This window comes from Schistocerca serialis, chromosome 9, assembly GCF_023864345.2.
Source record: "Schistocerca serialis cubense isolate TAMUIC-IGC-003099 chromosome 9, iqSchSeri2.2, whole genome shotgun sequence".
Lineage (NCBI taxonomy): Eukaryota > Metazoa > Arthropoda > Insecta > Orthoptera > Acrididae > Schistocerca > Schistocerca serialis.
In genome coordinates this window covers 35,350,086-35,369,440 of record NC_064646.1, presented here as the reverse complement: position 1 = coordinate 35,369,440, position 19,355 = coordinate 35,350,086, and the positions used below count along the sequence as shown (strand labels likewise).

General features: G+C 39.1%; 1 protein-coding gene across 10 annotated transcripts in view; it reads left to right on the top strand.

Annotated features, from left to right (window-relative positions):
• The window catches only part of LOC126419883 (trichoplein keratin filament-binding protein), a 791,911-nt gene that overhangs the window by 752,418 nt on the left and 20,138 nt on the right, over nucleotides 1-19,355 (top strand). For all 10 annotated transcript variants that reach the window (XM_050087142.1, XM_050087143.1, XM_050087140.1 and 7 more), the window contains one exon: nucleotides 8,878-9,039. In XM_050087142.1, the coding sequence (XP_049943099.1) occupies nucleotides 8,878-9,039 (162 nt within the window). The remainder of the gene's footprint in view (nucleotides 1-8,877; nucleotides 9,040-19,355) is intronic.

Sequence of the window (19,355 nt, the reverse complement as noted above, 5' to 3'; positions counted from 1 at the left end):
TGGCCTGTGCCACTGATATGGCCACCAGAAAAATAGCATATTATAGCAACTTTGAATTAGTTATTGGATATGGCATAATTTTTTGGGGTAACTTGGGAAACATTACACAGATTTTAAAGTCGTAAAAAATCATTCGCAACATGTGCTCTGCACAGCTGAAGGCATCATGTCTACCATTATTTAAAGACCTAAAAATATTAACTGTCCCCTCATTATACATCTTTGAGGTGGTTCTTTTCTGTACACGGCAGAGCTGATCTATTAGAAAAACAATCATTTTGAACATTCATATGATACAAGACATAAAGAAAACTGTATCCTCATCTCTCATCGTCTAAAACAGCTTGCTCAGACTCCTCAGTGTATGAAAATTCACAACACAATAAAAGGGTGTGACATAATGAATATGAAGATAAATATTTTAAAAAGCAAGTTACATGATGTTCTAATTGAACGATGCTACTACTCTGTGGAAGATTTCATGAAGTATGTAGTGATACTTTGAGCTGGATCCCTAAAATGGAATAAAAATTTATGATAGTTATAGTAGATATAAATATTGTAAGTTTGACAAATTTTAAGTAAGTAACTGCTCCACAAAGTATTATTGTAAGTGTGACAAAATTTTAAATAAGCAAATTGTAACCTTGACATGTCTCCTGTACATCAGACATATGTTCTGAAATTGTGTACGTTATGAAATGAATAAAATACATTTCACAGTTCACACAAGATATTTTAACAGAGACTGACTGTGCAGAACACCTCTTATTGAAAGTTAAATGGAGAATGACTCACTCTTCACAGTGCCTATTTAAATAGGAAGGTTTTTATGAAATGACCAAGCACAGAGTAATCTAGGGGCCCTTTGCTTGTTGATTTCCTTGAGCGTGGAACCACAATTACATTTCTCTGAAGATACTGTGCAGAAACTGCGATGCAGCGTAAAGTCAAAATGCCCAGGAATGATGTCGTATGGAGTCATCCTGTTGTATGGTAATGCCTATTCCCACACTATTTATTTATTTACATTTTCTTTGCGTGGAGCCATCGTAATGATGGCTTTTGCAATCGTCAGACTTAATACTATGGTTATATTTACACTTATAAAATACACTATATTGTGTAGCTGTTGCTTCTTATGTCTATTTTTTACATTTATCACATTACAGCTGTTACAATCGCTATCTTAAAATTTGTTGAAACAACATAAACATTTTTCTATTAAAAAAGATTTTAATTTTGTTTTAAAGACATTTCCCATGTAAGTTCTTAGAGCGTTTGGTAGCTTGTTGTACCAAATTAAGCCACTGATATATGGACTTCTATCAGTCATTTTTAACATTGTTCTGTTACGGAAATAGTTACACTTAGTTCTAGTGTTGTGATCATGTACGTCACTGCCCTTGATAGCTTCTGTTGGTTGACTTATAAAAAATACAACTATTTTGAAGATGTACAGAGAATATATTGTCAGATATTTGTGCTGCACAAACACTTCACGAGATGAATCTCTATGTCCCATCCCATGTATATGTCTCATTGCTCTTTTCTGTAGTAGTAGTATTCTTTTTAAATGTACATTGGCTGCACAAGCCCCATAGTTCAGTTCCGTGATTAAGATAGGGGTAAAGTTTTCCATAATATACTAATTTCAGTGCTTGGCTAGGAACTATCTTTGCGAGCTGGCTGAGGAGATATGTGGCACTACTGACTTTCCTGCATACGAAATTAATGTGGTATGCCCATCACAAATTTTCATCAACATACACACCCAGGAATTTACCATTTTCTGTTGCAGAGATATTACACACACTATTCATATTGTTGTGGTGAGAACTGCCTGTTTTAAATGTCAGTAGTTGATATTTGGTGACATTCATCTTGAGTCCCTGATCATTGAAGTATTTTGTTACTTCTGTTATACCACTGGTAGCAAGAGATTCTAGCTCATTAGATTCACTTTCATAGAATAAGATTGACATGTCATCTGCATAGGTTACAATATGGGAGTTAATGAGTTGTGCAATGTTGTTAATAAATATAAGGAAGAGAAAGGGTCCAAGGATTGAGCCCTGTGGTACAACTTGTAATAAAGGTTCACTGGTGGACTGAGAGTTCACAATTTTATCACCTAGTTTTTATGACAATTTAGTGCTTTGCTACCAATCAGATGAAGGCTACAGTTTGGCAGTTTCGTTGGGAAACACTGCAATGTCGTCCATACAGTCTGGATCTTTTCCATGTGATTTTCACATCTTTGACAACCTGAAGAAAGGTGTATGTGGATGTTAGTTTCAGTCGGACATGGAAGTGCAAGAGTGGGTGCGGTTGTTGGTCCATCAGCAGCCAACAGGAATTGATCATCTCGTTCCCAGTGGGATAAATGTCTTAATGTTGGTGGTGACTGCTTTTGAATGGAACCATTTCATGGTCCATTTGAAGAGAGTGTTTGGTTTTCATTTGACTTTCCATTACACAACAAATCAGATAAACTATGATGCAACATGTAAAAACACAGAAGCAAGATTTAAGATTTTCATTGGTGTTAGTGCGATCTCTGTACGAGACTAGTAATTTTGGATTTTTGTTTTTGCATATAGTGTAATTTCCACTTGGAAGCAATGTATAAATGTGGTAGAATATTTCAGAACATAGTGAAGTACATGAGGCCACAGTACAACAGTAACCTGTTTATGGAGTATTTATCACTTAATTTATGTGCAATGCAAAATTACTGCATAAATCTTTGTTCATCTCTGTTTTAAGATACAGTGACGAGCCAAACATTATGATCACTTACTTAAAAGTGTGTTGGTCCACCTCTGGAATGCAATTCAGCAATGATTTTGCAAGCCATGGACTCAACAAGTACTTGACAGGTTTCCACAGGTTTGTGGTGCCAGATGCTTATGCACAGGTCACACACTTCTCATAATTTATGAGCAGTCGATTTGTGGATGCAGAGCTGATGCTCGATAGCATCCCATTTAGGTTTTATCGGATTCAGATAACCTGAATTTGATGGCCAAAATGTCAACTTGAGTTCACTGTCATGCTCGTCAAACAGTTGCAGCACGATTCTGGCCTTGTGACACGGACAGTTATCCTGCTGGAAGATGCTATTGCTATTGGGGAAGCATAAGGGTTTATAAGTGGTCCCTGGTAATGTCCATATAGTGCACATACAACATAGAGCCTTCGATTACCATCACAGATCCCATGGAAGCCCAAGTGAATGTCTCCCATAACATAATACTGCTCCCACTGACTTGCATCCATGGTGTCATGCATATTTTGAGCAGCCGTTCACCTGGAGGACAGTTTATCTGGACACAACCATTGATCTGGTTTAACAATAAATGGGTGACATGATTTGATTCCATTGATTTGTGTTCCAATCTCAATGGTCCTGTGCCCACTGTTATCATAATTAATGATGTTGTTGGGTCAACATGGGAAAACGTAGGGGTCCTCTTCCATAGAACACCACATTCAACACTGTGTGCTGAACAGTGTTCTCCAAAACGTATGTGCCTGTGCCAGCATTGTACTCTGTTGCCAGATCTGGCACAGATTGTCGTGTATCCTGCTTTGGGGAGCAGTCAAGTCTCTGGTCCCTATGTTCTGTGATGAGGTGTAGATCATTTCTGAGATGCTCACTCCCAGGCACTGGCCACAACAATCTGGCTTTTGCCAAAGTTACGTGAGTCAGTGAATTTCACATTTGCATCATTTAGCATCGCTAGAATGATTCCCCATTCGTCTCTGCTCCCTCATACGCTTCTCTTACTGTGTCACGTGCCCTCAGTACCAACACGCAGCATACAACGTTGCAGTGGGCAGCGGTCATAAAGTTTTGGGCATATTTGTGTGTCAAGGCATAAGTGCATTTTATGATAAAAACTGCTAACCTTCCTTCTTCAAAATTTCTAAAAAATGGTTCAGATGGCTCTGAGCACTATGGGACTTAACATCTATGGTCATCAGTCCCTCAAAATTTCTCCAGTCAAGTTTTCACAGTGTCAAATCACCAAACATTACTCCTGGAGGCACCAATTGCTTTTAGTTCACTGCTTCTTTACCTTGTCTTATGGTCATGAAATTGGCTGTTACTTATGATTTAGTTATTTTACTGTCATTTTTGATTAATTGTTTGAATGTATATACTGCGTAAATAATCATAATATTAAACTGAACGCACCTATAAGCACTCAAATAATCACTAATTTTCACAAAATTGGTATACTACTTATCCTCGGAGTCTTTCGCGATGGCATACATGAATAAAACGTTCTCGATTTTCAAGCCGTGTCAATTTGAATAAATTCCTTGAGCTTTTGATGACTATCCCCACCATTGTCGTGAGGAGTTCACTGACAGCCGGGCTGCTACAGTTTCTCACTTATTTTAGAACATGTTTTTTTGCTCACGTATCATGTCATTTCTGGAAACTCAGAATCTACTCTGTAGGAATCAACATGGATTCCAGAAACAGTGATCGTGTGAGACCCAACTCACTTTATTTGTTTATGAGATCCAGAAAATATTAGATACAGGCTTCCAGGTAGATGCCATTCTCCTTGACTTGCGGAAGGTGTTCGATACAGTTCCACACTGTCACCTGATAGTTAAAGTAAGAGCCTACGGAATATCAGACCAGCTGTGTGGCTGGATTGAAGAGTTTTTAGCAAACGGAACACAGCATGTTCTTCTCAATGGAGAGACATCTACAGACGTTAAAGTAACCTATGGCGTGCCACAGGGGAGTGTTATGGGACCATTGCTTTTCACAATATATATAAATGACCTAGTAGATAGTGTCGGAAGTTCCATGCAGCTTTTCGCAGATGATGCTGTAGTATACAGAGAAGTTGCAGCATTAGAAAATTTCAGCGAAATGCAGGAAGATCTGCAGCAGATAGGCACTTGGTGCAGGGAGTGGCAACTGACCCTTAACATAGACAAATGTAATGTATTGCGAAAACATAGAAAGAAAGATCCTTTATTGTATGATTATATGATAGTGGAACAAACACTGGTAGCAGTTACTTCTGTAAAATATCTGGGAGCATGCGTATGGAATGATTTGAAGAGGAATGATCATACAAAATTAATTGTTGGTAAGGCGGGTGCCAGGTTGAAATTCATTGGGAGAGTCCTTAGGAAATGTAGTCCATCAACAAAGGAGGTGGCTTACAAAACACTCATTCTACCTATACTTGAGTACGTCTCCTCAGTGTGGGATCCATACCAGAGGAGATAGAGAAGATCCAAAGAAGAGCTGCGCGTTTCGTCACAGGGTTATTTGGTAACCATGATAGCGTTACGGAGATGTTTAACAAACTCAAGTGGCAGACTCTGCAAGAGAGGCGCTCTGCATCGCGGTGTAGCTTGCTCCAGGCTTTGAGAGGGTGCGTTTCTGGATGAGGTATCGAATATATTGCTTCCCCCTACTTATACCTCCCGAGGAGATCACGAATGTAAAATTTAGAGAGATTCGAGAGCACACGGAGGCTTTCCGGCAGTTGTTCTTCCCGCGAACCTTACGCGACTGGAACAGGAAATGGAGGTAATGACAGTGGCACGTAAAGTGCCCTCCGCCACACACTGTTGGGTGGCTTGCGGAGTATAAACGTAGATGTAGGAGTTCGTACTGTGCTTCAACAATTATGCTCAAAGAAATTGCCAAAATTTGAGCAAAAGTAGTGTCCTAACAAAGAACAGTGTTTTTACTTCCCAAATGGGCAATTTTTGATGTGTTCTGCCAAACTTGGTTTAAATTAAAATGTGTAATGAGCCTGTGATCATTTTCCTCTTGTCTAATATCCAAGAATTGTAAAAAAAAGTTACCAAAATGTTTCGAAGGCATCAAGTTTATTCTTCTTTTGGAACGTGTATTGAAGGGATTATTCCTTGTTTTTATGTTGGAAGTAAAAACTCATTTGAACTATGCTTGAAAATAATCAAATTCTGGTGATACATGAACATGTCCGCTTGCTACCAGCTATGCACAATCATATTATCCATATTGATAACAGGTTTCTCATACCCAAATGTTCATTCAGAACATTAAATACCTGTTCAGATGTTAATCATAATTTCACAGAACTACACTTAGCAGTTGTGCAGGACAGCTCAGCAGTTTTCGGGTTCATGGCCTTTGTCAAAAATAGGCAACAGGCAAAAGGCGCGCCCACACACACACACACACACACACACACACACACACACACACACACACACCACTTGAATTTCATGGTGCTACAGGATCATAATGAACTACATAAATATCATATTATATTACTTGTACCAAATTATCCATAACACTGTACAGTTTTTCTTCTCTCTGCTGGATTCTGCACAAGTAAGCTCAATTCACATAACTTACCTATCTTTATCTAACAAGTTAGCAAAGGGGTGAATACTTTTGTGCTTTCAGACGCCAACAACAAATTTTCAACACATCAGACTCTTTATTTATATGAAGTAATGAGTGCTATCAACAAGGGTCCTAAAGTTGACACCATATTTCTAGATCTTCATAAGACTTGTAACAGTATTCTTCACAAGCAGCATCTAACCAAATTACATGGCTGTGAAATGTTGCATCAGTTGTGAGACTGGATGCATGATATCCTATCAGAAATATAACAGTTTGTAGTGATTTAGGAGAAGTTATCCTAGTGAAAACAAAGTGATTTATGGGGTTCTCCAGGGAAGTATTATAGGCCCTCTGCTGTTCTTAATTTGTGTGAATGATTTTGGAGTCAATCTGAGCAGCTGTCTTAGAATGTTTGCACATGATGCTGTAGTTTGCTGTCTATTCATCAGAAGATCAAAACAAATTGTAAAATGATTTAGACAAGATATCTTCTTGGTGCAAAAAGGGGAAAATGACCCTAAACAATAAAAAGTGTAGAGCCCACCTCATGAATACTGAAAAATTGATTCAATTTAAGTTACATAATAAATAGTACAAATTTAAAAGATGTTTTTTCAACCAGATACCTAGGGATTACAGTTACAAACAACTTAAATTGGAATCACCACATAGAAAATTTTGGGAGGAAGGTGAACCAAAGACTGCAATTTTTAGGCAGAACACTTGGAAGATGTGAAAAATATACGAAAGAGAATCCCTACAGTGCTATTGCCCATACTGTTCTGGAACATTGGTGTCAAGCATGGGATCTTTACCAGATAGGGTTGATGGAGGACAATACAATAGTACAAAGAAGGGCAACTTGTTGAATTGTGAATTGTGGTTTATCTGTCTCATAACCTACATAATCAAAATCATTTGATTCAGATACAGGAGATATATCAAATTGTGGTAGAATGTCACTGTAAACAAAGAACAGCTGATGTTAACAAATAGCATTATAATAGTAAGAGAATATTGTTATATGTACATACATACAATGAAATATAACACTTAATTACCCCTTGTTCAAATTACCATTCCATCCTTTATGAATTCTTCCATTGAATAGTAGCATTTCTCCCACAGAATCTGCTGTAGCCTCATTTTTAAGATTTCTGGCTTCATATTAAATATGTTTTTGTTCATTAACTTGTTATATATGTTGTCATCCCCATTTACTGTGGAGTCCAGGCATGTAATTTCAACTGGTGTGTGGGTAGCATAAAATTATTTTTATTTCTTCTGTTACATGTATGGTTAAAATTATTCCTCAAATAACTTTTGTCTGTTGTGTAGGAAGATTATAATTTCATAAATGTATATGGAGGGAACAGTCAGGATTTGTGGTTTCTGAAATAATGAGTGAGAAGACTCTGTTTGCTATGCAGTACACATGTATTGGACAATTTTCTTTTGCAGTTCCAGTATTCGAGATACACTACTTGAACTTCCACAGAAATTTATTCCATATCTAATGACTGATTCAAAATAACTATGGTAAACAATTTTTTGTGTACTCAAGTTGGTGGAAATTGCTAGTATTTGCGTTGCATATATAGAACTGCTTAGTTTGTTTGATGGGAAGTCAAATTGTATATTCCAGTGTAAGTTCTTGTCCACATTTAGTCACAGGAATTTGACTGTGTAAACTTCATTTATAGGTTGATCGTTATGTTGTCTTTTAAGTTCCGCACGTTTTGAATGTTTCGTTTTGAAATGTACCATATGGGTTTTTGCAATGTTCAGTTTCAACCCATTTAACTGGAACCAGCTTTCTAGTGTATCCAGTATGCTTATGATAGAGCTCGAAATTTTTTCTGCATCTTCATCTTGAATTAAAGAAGAAGTATCATCTGCAAACAGAACTGATGGGGAATTTATATTTATGGGTAAGCCATTTTGTATTACAGTGAAAAGGGTGGGTGGAGGGGGACAGGGGGGAAATGTGTTCAGATAAGATAAGTGGGTTGTGGGGTGTCTGTCATTAAAATAAAGGGATTTTTTGCTGTGGAAAAATATTTTCATGAAATTCCAGTCGCCTTCCTTATCCTACAAATGCAAAATAGTTTTTTTTACTCCCACCTACATAGAGGGAAATAACTTTTGTTACGAAATTAGAGAAATCCTAACTCACACTGAAAGATTTAGATGTTAATTTTTCCCACATGCTATTTAAGAATGGAATAGTCAATAAATAATCAGAAAGTGGTTCCATGGATCCTCTGCCAAACATTTAAGTGTGAATTGCAGAGTAGTCACATAGCTGTAGGTGAAGTGAGAAATTCAGTTAAAATACGATTTCATGTCAGCCACTGATGTATAACCTTCCTCCTCCTCTTTAAGTAAATGAGACAGTGAATTTAAGCAGTAATGTTTTTTAATCATAGTAATAAGTTTCAATAGTTTGTTTGTATTGCAATATGTCTTCATTTAATTTTGTATCTGTTCAGCTGGAAGAAAAGCTTCAACGCAATCTGTCAGAACAACGTGCTCTAATACTGGAGCGAGAAAATATTCTTGCTGAGGTGGAAGCAGCACATCAGCAGCTTCAGGCAGAACGAGAGGAGCAGGGACTTGCCAAGAGAAATCACAAACTGGAAATTGAGAAACAAGTAAGTTTGACCTGCCTGCATCTCATATGTGTGTTCCTAGTAGCAAGTACTCGTTTAAAAAATAGGACTGAGTATGGTTGGGGATTTACAAGGTTGGCAGTTTCTGATACTGATTTCACCTTTCCTCAGTAGTAAACAGACTAGTGCAATGGAATTACAAATGAATTGTTAGTGTATGTGTAAAGTGACTGTATTTTTGCCATGGAATTTTGTCATACTGAGAAAGTATGTTCTGTATTTATACTTTTGGTATTGAAACCGTTATTCACACTATTACAGAGTGACTTGAGGTGTGTGTTCAACAAAAAGTGGAAAAAAAATTAGAATTAATTTTAACATGTATGAACACTCATGAGAGCTGTAAATACACGATGTAAAAAGGATGTTTGTAATATAGCAAGGTATTCCACCACCCCCAGCCCCTTCTCCCTGCCCCTCCTCCCAACCTCCCAATGCTTTGAGAACCATTACAGTTACCTTCATGTTTATCAAATTGGTATCTTTATTCCTTAATTTTTTTGAGAAATAATAGTGAATACATGTTGAAAGCTAATATATTTAATATAACTGAGTGGGTGTAGCATTAATTGTATCTTATTTCTAATGTGGGGTGTACAGGGAGGAGATACATAAATAATCGTTCAGACACAAAGCAGCTTGAAGGCTTCCGATGTACTATAAGACGTATAATGTTTTAAAAGATCAGTAACATGCACATAAGCAGGAGAGGTCAGCCCATGCAATTGACTAATGGTTTTTATATAGTGTGCTTAATGTAGATGGTTTTTATACTTTTCCTGCATTTATGATACAAACTATTTGACTCAGTGTGATGGCTTTGATGGCTAGGAGGGATTTTTCTTTTCTTTTGATTGGTGGGCAGGGAGGGCAGAAATTACTGTGCAATAACTATGAAACACTTTTTTTCTTTTTATTCTTTATAGTCTTTTAAAAATGGCTGATACATTACATGAAGGAAAAAAAGACACAAAAAGTCTCCCCAGGCTCAACTCAAACAATGGAAAATCTAGAATGGAATGTAAAAATTTTATGAAAAGGAAAGTTGCCATTCTTCCCCCTCCCCACCCCAGCCTCCTCCTCCTCCTTACCTCCACCCAGTTGCCACTCCCATCATGCACTGCTGCTGTTTCTCAGCTGCCAGAAGCTGCAGTTGTGTATCTATTTTCGACAAAGGCCTTTGATGGCCGAAAGCTTATTTTGTGACAGTCCTTTCGTTGTGTCTATCTGCAACTCAGCATCTCTGCTGTATGGTGAGTGGCAACTTCCCTTTTCATTCCCCAGGCTCAAATATATATTGTTGAAGTTTGTGGGAGGCACGTACAGCAGTCACTTTTTTACTTGTTTACAATAAAATTTCTTTTTTAAAAATACACTGATCATCATAAGAATAGCTGCACCCAGAAGGACCTAGCTGATCCACTGTGAACTGGGTTTGGATGTTGCACACCACCAGCTGTGCCATTGATTAAGTTTGCACTTGGGGAGAGTCAGTGGAGCTGTGATGTTGCATCCAGAGGTCCCAAAACAGCTGTGCTGGCCATTATGATAGGGGGAGGCGTCACTAGGGCATCACCTGAGCATTCTCTGTGCCTGTGGAATAGGCTCAACAGTGGGGTGGGAGAGTCTGGGGTAGTCCTGCTGCACACCACACCTGTCGTACGGACACCACCATTGCCCATTGCTGGTAGCACGACATGTAGTGTCTTAATGTCCAGCATGTACCGTAAGGAGGGAGGACCGACAGATTGTTCGCCACGCTCAAAACAAATCCGACAGTGGTGATAGGAGCCATTCGATGGGCTGTACTGCCATGTGTACAACAACCCGTAAATGCTAGTACCGTTGGCAGGTGGTGGCACTGTGCACGGCTCACCGCACACTGATCGTTACAGTAGCTGCCACTCTCACCCACACAGTGTGGTGCCTGACTCACCTGGTATCGACAGTGTTAGACGTGTGGTCCTACAGACTGGTAGAAGTTCATCTCCAGCGACGAGTCCCACTTCTTCCCTGGAAGCAAAAACCACTGCATCCATCTTTGGAGGTGCAGTGGAGCATACCATGCAGTGGAGATGATATCCTACGGGCCCCGTTCACTGTTAGTGTTCCTAATAGGCTCCCTGCGTGAATGCTCACACACTTGCCCATTTCACCACTACGACACTCATTCTCATATCACTGTCACCTCCTGAGACCGTGCTCTGCAACTGCAAATACTCTGCTACAGATAGCCAAAATGTGGAGGAGGCTCTGAATGTGGCTTTCGAGGCTGCAGGGTGCGGTCATTTTGAAGTTTTGGCTTAGGCTGGCACGAAAGGTGCTTGTCGCTCAGAGTTCGAGGCTATCATCAGTTTGTATGGGCAGCTCGTGGAAGTGGTGATGTCCTCTGGCCTCCCTCATTAAGCCCAAGTAGAACTCACAATTTATGCTATTGAACTCAGAATTGATAGAGTTCCTTTGGTTTGGATCCGAGTAGAGGATCTTAACTGGAGGCTCCATCGATTCTGTGATGGTCTTAACTGCAGATTTCTGCACCTATTTTGTGGGGTGGAGAATTGTAGGACTTCCTTGACAGGTCAGGGGTGCACTACAGAAAGGAAGCAGCTATTCGGATAGCAGAGTGCTTGTGGGGTGTTTTAGGCTAGGCCGTAGTTTTAGGTCCTCCAATGAATGCTTGCCAGTCGTTACATAGAGAGAGAAAATCAGATGGCATAGAAAGTAAAGGTATTTCAACTGTCAAAATTTTTACATTAAATTGTCGAAATATTCATAACAAAGCTGAAGAATTTACTGCCCGCCGTGAAAGTTGTCATGCTCAGATTATTCTCAAACTGAGATCTTGCTGAAACCCAAAGTAGAAAGCTCGGAAATATCTAGCAAAGCATGGAATGTATATCAAAGAGGTAGATAAGACACCATAGGAGGGGAAAAGTTAATTGCAGTTGACAATTTGAAGGTAAAAATTGAGCCTGACTGTGAAATTACCTCGATGTGTGTAACAGTTCTTGGGAACTCAGGCTGATTATGGGATGTTTCTATCAGCCACATGATTCCATTGTGACAGTTTTTTAATCATTCAAAGAAAGTCTATACACAGTAGTGAAGAAATACCCAGGTCATGTAACATTAGTTGGAGGCAACTTTAACCTACTGAGGATAGAATGGGACATCTATGGATTCATTGCAGGCGGTACCGACAGTCAGTCTTCTGAAGTAGTTGTGAAAATGTTCTCCAAAAATGGTCTTGAGAAGCTAGTTTGTCAACCCACATGGAATGGAAATATTTGAAACCTTGTACTTAAACCGGCTTGACCTTACTGATAGTGTCTATATAGAGGCAGAGATTAATGATAATGATGTCATCACAGTAGTGATGCATACTTAAGTTAATAAATCCATCAAGAAGTCTAAAAAGTACTTTTGTTAGACAGAGTGGATAAGCAGTGGTTAGCATCCCTCTTCGACACTGAATGAACTTAAGTTAGTTCCAATATGATGCGCATAATGGAATTATGGGTAAAGTTTAAACAGGTTGGAAATTGCACTGTTGGGAAGTATGTGCCGAGTAAGTGGTTTAAAGATAGGAAATTCCCACTGTGGTTTACTAATGTAATTCAGGAAATTCAAAGAAAGCAGAAACAGTATTATGAAAAGGAAAGTTGCTACTCACCATATAGCAGAGATGCTGAGTCACAGATAGGCATAACCAAAACACTCGTCACAAATAAAGCTTTCAACCTTAAAGGCCTTTGTCAACAACACACACACACACACACACACACACACACACACACACACACACACACACACGACTGCTGTCTCAGGCAACTGAAACCACACTGTGAGCAGCAGCAGCAGTGAATGATGGGATTGGCGATTGGGTGGAGTAAGGAGGATGCTGGGGCAGCGAGAGGAAGGGATAGTATGGTGGGGATGGTGGACAGTGAAGTGCTGCAGGTTAGACAGAGGGCAGGTGAGAGGTGGGGAAGGGAGGGGTAGCATAAAAGGAGAGAAGTAAAAAGACTAGTGTGATGGTGGAATGATGGCTGTGTAGTGCTGGAATGGAAACAGGGAAGGGCTGGATGGGCGAGAACAGTAGGATTATGGGAACGTAGGATGTATTGCAGGGAAAGTTCCCACCTGCATAATTGTGTTGGTGGGAAGGATCCATATGGCACAGGCTGTGAAGCGTCATTGAAATGAAGGATGGAGCGTGTTCAGCAACAGGGTGGTCCACTTGTTTTTTGGTCACAGTTTGTCGGTGGCCATTCATGCGGACTGACAGCTTGTTGGTTGTCACGCCCACATAGAATTCTCCATAGTGGTTGCAGCTTAGCTTGTAGACCACATGACTGGTTTCACAGGCAGCCCTGTCTTTGATGGGATAGATGATGTTCATGACCAAACTGGAGTAGGCGGTGGTGGGAGAATGTATGGGACAGATCTTGCATCTAGGTCTATTATAGGGGTATGAGCCGTGAGGTAAGGGGTTGGGAACAGGGGTTGTGTAAGGTCGGATGAGTTTATTGTGTACTTTTGGTGGACGGCAGAATACCACTGTGAGAGGGGTGGGAAGGATAGTGAGCAGGACATTTCTCATTTCAGGGCACAGTGAGAGGTAGTCGAAACCATGGCGGAGAACGTAATTCAGTTGCTCCAGTCCTAGGTGGTACTGAGTTATGAGGGAAATGCTCCTCTGTGGCCAGATGGTGCGACTTTGGGAGGTGGTGGGAGATTGGAAAGACAAGGCATGGGAGATTTGTTTTTGTACAAGGTTGAGAGAATAATTGCAGTCTATGAAGGCTTCAGTGAGACGTTCGGTACATTTGGATGGACCGCTCGCCACTGCAGATGCAACGACCATAGGTGGCTAGGCTGTAGACCTTGATGCAAGACCTGTCCCGTACATTCCCACCACCACGTACTCCAGTTCAGTCACGAACATCATCTATCGCATCAAAAGCAGGGCTACCTGTGACACCAGTCATGTGATCTACAAGCTAAGCTGCAACCACTGTGGTGCAGTCTATGTGGGCATGACAAACAACAAGCTGTCTGTCCACATGAATGGCCACTGATAAACTGCGACCAAAACACAAGTGGGCCACCCTGTTCCTGAACATGCTCCATCCTTCATTTCAGTGACTGCTTCACAGCTTGTGCCATATGGATTCTTCCCACCGACACCAGCTTCTCTGAATTGTGCAGGTGGGAACTTTTTCCCTACAATATATCCCACATTCCTGTAACCCTCCTGGCCTCAACATTTGTTACTCACTGTCCTCACCCATTCAGCCCCTTTCCTGTTCCCATTGCAGCACTACACAGCCGTTATTCCAACATCACACTCAATCGTTTTACTTCTCTCCATTTCTGCTAGTTCCCTCCTACCTCTCCCCTGCCCTCTGTCTATCTTGCAGCACTTCACTGTCTGCCACCCCTACCATACTATCCCTCCTACTCCCCGCCCCAGCCTCCACCTTACCCCAACCTAGTCGCCACTCCCATCATGCACTGGTGCTGCTGCTCGCAGTATGATTTCAGTTGCCTGAGACTACAGTCGTGTGTGAGAGTTGTGTTTGCATTTGCGCGCACGCGCGCCTGTGTGTACACGTCTATTGTTGACAAAGGCCTTAATGGCCAAAAGCTTTATTTGTGTCAGTCTTTTTGTTGTGCCTCTCTGCGACTCAGCATCTCTGCTATATGGTGAGTAGCAACTTTCCTTTTCAAAATATTGTTACTTTCCATCCTGGATTTTCCATTGTTTAAAAGAAAGCAGAAATTGTTACCTCTCAGTTGAAAAATGAATATGGATATATCGACAGATAAAAGGAGAAATTAATGCATTGATAAAAAGATCAATATACAAACAACAACTTTCACCCTCATACCTCAGCAAATGCCAAGAAACAGAGAAAATTCAGCTCCTACGTAAAATCATTAAGCAGTTTGAAGGCTTCTATCCAGGTGCTCATTGACCAGTCGGATGTGGTAGTAGAAGTCAGCAGAAGGGAAGCTGAAGTTTTAATTTTATTTTTAAGAAATTATTCATGCCAGAGGATCATTCAGACACACTGTTATTTGACCATTGCATTGATTCCTGTATGTAGGACATACTGTTAGCCATCCCTGGCGTACAGAAGCAACTGCAAGAATTGAAAACAACCAAATCGCCAGGTCTGAATGGAATCGCTATTTGTCTTTACAGAGAATACTGTTCATCATTGCCCTTACTTGGCTTGTATTTATTGCAAATCTTTTGCTCACTGAAAAGAGTCCAGAAAAAAGTGTAGGTCACTCCTATATATAAGAAGGGTAAAGGAATGGACTTACAAAATTACAGACCAATGTTGTCAACATCTGTTTGCTGCAGAATTCTTGAACATATTCTAAGTGTGAATATAATAAATTCCTTCATGACAGAAAAGCTTCTGTTGACATACCAACATGAATTTAGAGAGCATTACTCATATGAACTCTTTTCTCACATGATATCCTACAAACCATATATGAAGGGCAACTGACAGATTCCATATTCCTAGGTTTCCAGAAAGCATTTGACACGGTGCCCCTCTGCAAACTGTCAGTGGAGGTGTGAGCATATGGAGTAGATTCCCAGATATGGGAATGGCTCAAAGACTTTTCACATAATAGAATACAGTGTTATGAAATGTATTCACAGTTGCAAGTATGAGATATTACAACAACTGTATGGTTTTTACTATAGACACACAATAATTTGGGCCAGACGTGGACTCAAATCTGGATTTCTCGCTTATCTCAAGTGGTTGCCCAAATCACTTCAGCTGTCTGTGCACACCTCCTGGACTGATCCAAACTTCCACAAGTCGTAATGTCTGCATTCTAAAGTGCTCATATTCCATTCGTAAGATTTCCATATAGGGATAGACAATGTTTTTCTCATCAGTTTGCCGTGCTTTGGCATGAAATACATTTAGTGCAGTGTCTGTATTGGATAGTGTCTGTATAGTTCAATGCAAATGTCCTTGAGAAATACGTGCATGTCTAGATTAGATTAGATTAGATTCAGTTTTTGTTCCTTAGATCCAAATAATGAGATGATTCTTGTGGTTGTGAAACATGTCAGAAAGAATAATATAAAAAAAAATTTACATATAATACTTGCTACCCTGATAATTTGTCAGGAGATTGTCGAAATAGTTGAATACAACGCGGTAAACTGTGCCATCTAATATTTACAGAATTAATGTGCTATCAGAATGAAATACTGTTATGCACTATTAATAAATTTATCATACACAAAATACCTAATCTTGACTGTTGTGACCAAGTGCTGTCAGAACTGAAATCTAACAGATATTTTTACTTAAGCTGGCTTAACAGTCTCTGTTAAGATATTCGTCTATCGAGTAGAAGGAGTTGCCTACAAAAAAGTCTTTCAAACTCAGTTTAAACCGTGCTTTATCTAAAACCAAGTTTTTAATGGTTGCTGGCATTTATTGAAAATTTGTGTTCCTAAACATTGGACCCTTTTTGGACCAAGGTAAGTGATTTTAGGTCTTCATGTAGATTGTTCTTATTCCTAGTATTGATACTATGTATTGAGCTATGGCTGGAAATAGAGATGTATTAACTTGCAATAAGTTTCATTAAGAAATAAATATACTGAGAAGCAGTGGCTAGAATACTAAGTTCCTTGAACAGGTTTCTACATGATGTTCTTGAATTTACACCACAAATGATTCTTATCACACACTTTTGCACCCTAAAAACTTTTGCTCGGCTTGATGAGTTGTGCAAGAATATGATCCCATATGACATAATAGAGTGAAAGTAAGCAAAGTATGCAAGTTTTTTTTATATTTATACGTCCTACATCTGACATAATTCTCACAGCAAACACAGACTTGTTTAGACACTTAAGCAATTCTGTAGCATGCCCTTCCCATCTGAATTTATTATCAAGTTGTAATCCCAGAAATTTAACACTGTCAACCTCTTTGATCTACATGTCTTTGTATGTAATACTCATGCTGGAAGGAAATCTCTTACAGGTTCTGAACTGCATGTAGTGGGTCTTCTCAAAGTTTAATGACAGTGAATTAGCTTTAAACCACTTATTAATGTCAGTGAAAATTTGATTAGCAGCTATTTCTAAATCTCTACTTGACTTGCTACTTATTGCAATGTTTGTATCATCTGCAAGCAAACCAAACTTAGCATCTGGCAATGTAACAAATGAGAGGTCATTAATGTACACAAGAAAAAGCAATGGACCCTTGATGGAACCTTGAGAAACACTACATGTAATTAATTCCCAGCCAGATGAAGACTGACTGGTACTTTGCAATGACCCCCTTAGTTTCCTGTTAGTTAGATAACACTCAAACCATTTTGCAGCATTGCCGGTGACATTATAATATTCTAATGTACTTAAGAGAATGCTGTGGCTCACACAGTCAAAGGCCTTTGACAAGTCACAGAAAATGCCAGTAGCCTCTAATTTATTATCTTATGAATTAAGTACATTCTCACTGTAAGTGTAAACAGCTTTCTCTACATCAGAACCCTTAAGAAATCCAAACTGTGACTTGGACAATATATTATTTGCAGTCAGATGCTTAAGGAGATGCTTGAACACAACATTTTCAAATATTTTTGAGAAAGCCAGCAAGAGAGAAATTGCTCAATAGTTTGATGGTATATCTTTACCCCTTCTTGTAAAGAGGCTTAACTTCAGCATATTTTAGCCAGTCTGGAAATATTCTGCTGATAAGAGATTGATTACACAAAAAACTTAAGATGGAACTCAACACACATGAGCAGTCTTTGATTAACTTCATTGATATGTTATCATACCCACTGGAATACTTAGTGGGAGACTTGAGCATCATTTCCATTTTACTGGAGTTATTTTTAAAGACTGGTCTCAGATACTCCATTGCACTGTTCACCGAACCTGATAACCCCAAGCTGTCAGTAATATAAATGAAGTACTTGTTTAAGAGGTTTGCAACACTACATGTATTTGCTACCAAAGTCTCACTTATTTTTAGGGCTATCTGTTCCTCTTCCTTTTTGGCCCCACCTGTCTCTGTCTTCACTATATCCCATACAGTTTTTTATTTTGTTGCCTGATGTAATTATCTTTTTCTCATAATAAAGCTGCTTCTATTCCTGGATTACTTGCTTAAATACTTTGCTGTATTCCTTGTAATACATTACAATTTTAGCATCAGAGCTGTTCCTAGATAGTAGATACAGCCTCCTTTTTGTCCCACATGATACCTTTATTCCTTGCATAATCCACGGTTTATTTTTTGACTTCTGTGTGATTTGAGTTATCTTTAGGGGAAAAGAGTTTTCAAAAGTGGAGGTAACGGTGTTAATAAAAGCTATGTATTTTCCATTTGAGTCAGAAATATTGTAAACATCTATCCAGTTCATGTCTTTGAGCAATTTCCTGAATTTCTCAATTTTCGACTCATTTATTGCCCTCCTGTGCTCAGATTTAATAGATTTTTTTTTTTTTTATCCTGACAAGTTTCAATATTAAACACAAGATGTGCATGTCATGATCAGATAGCCCATTTACTATTGGTTTTGTGATATGACTTTTTTTCCTAGATTCACCTACAAAGATATGATCAATAGCAGTCTCAGAGCATTTACATAGGGGACTGATGACCTCAGATGTTAAGTCCCATGGTGCTCAGAGCCATTTGAGCATTTACATATCCTAGTAGCAAAGTTCACAGTAGGAACTAAATTGAATGATAGTGTTACTGACTGCAGTAATTGTTCACTGACAGAGCTTTTCAATAAATCCACATTAAAATCACCAGCAACCTATTTCCTTGTTTTCTACTGTGAGATGGGACAGCAGAGCTTCCAGATTTTTTTTATGGAGAGGTTAAAATTTCCTGAAGGTCATCTGTATATACCTACTATCATAAAGGACTTATTATGAAATACTACTTCTGTTGCACAAGCTTCTAAGTCCTGCTCTGAGCAAAATCTATTAATATCAGTATTCTTGAAATCAAAACAGTTTCTGACAAATGTGGCAACTCCTCTTTTCTCTACACAAATAAGAAGCTAACTTGAATCCTGTAACATTTAACATATCTATGCCATTAGTCACATGATGTTAGAGAGACAGGTTATATCAACTGGTTTGCTCAACTTTAATTCTTCAACACAAATAAGCAACTCATTAAGCTTACCCATTAGTCCTTGGATATTCTGATGCAATAATGATAACTGATTTTTTGCACTGGCTGAATTACAACTGTATGAACCTAATTTTCCTG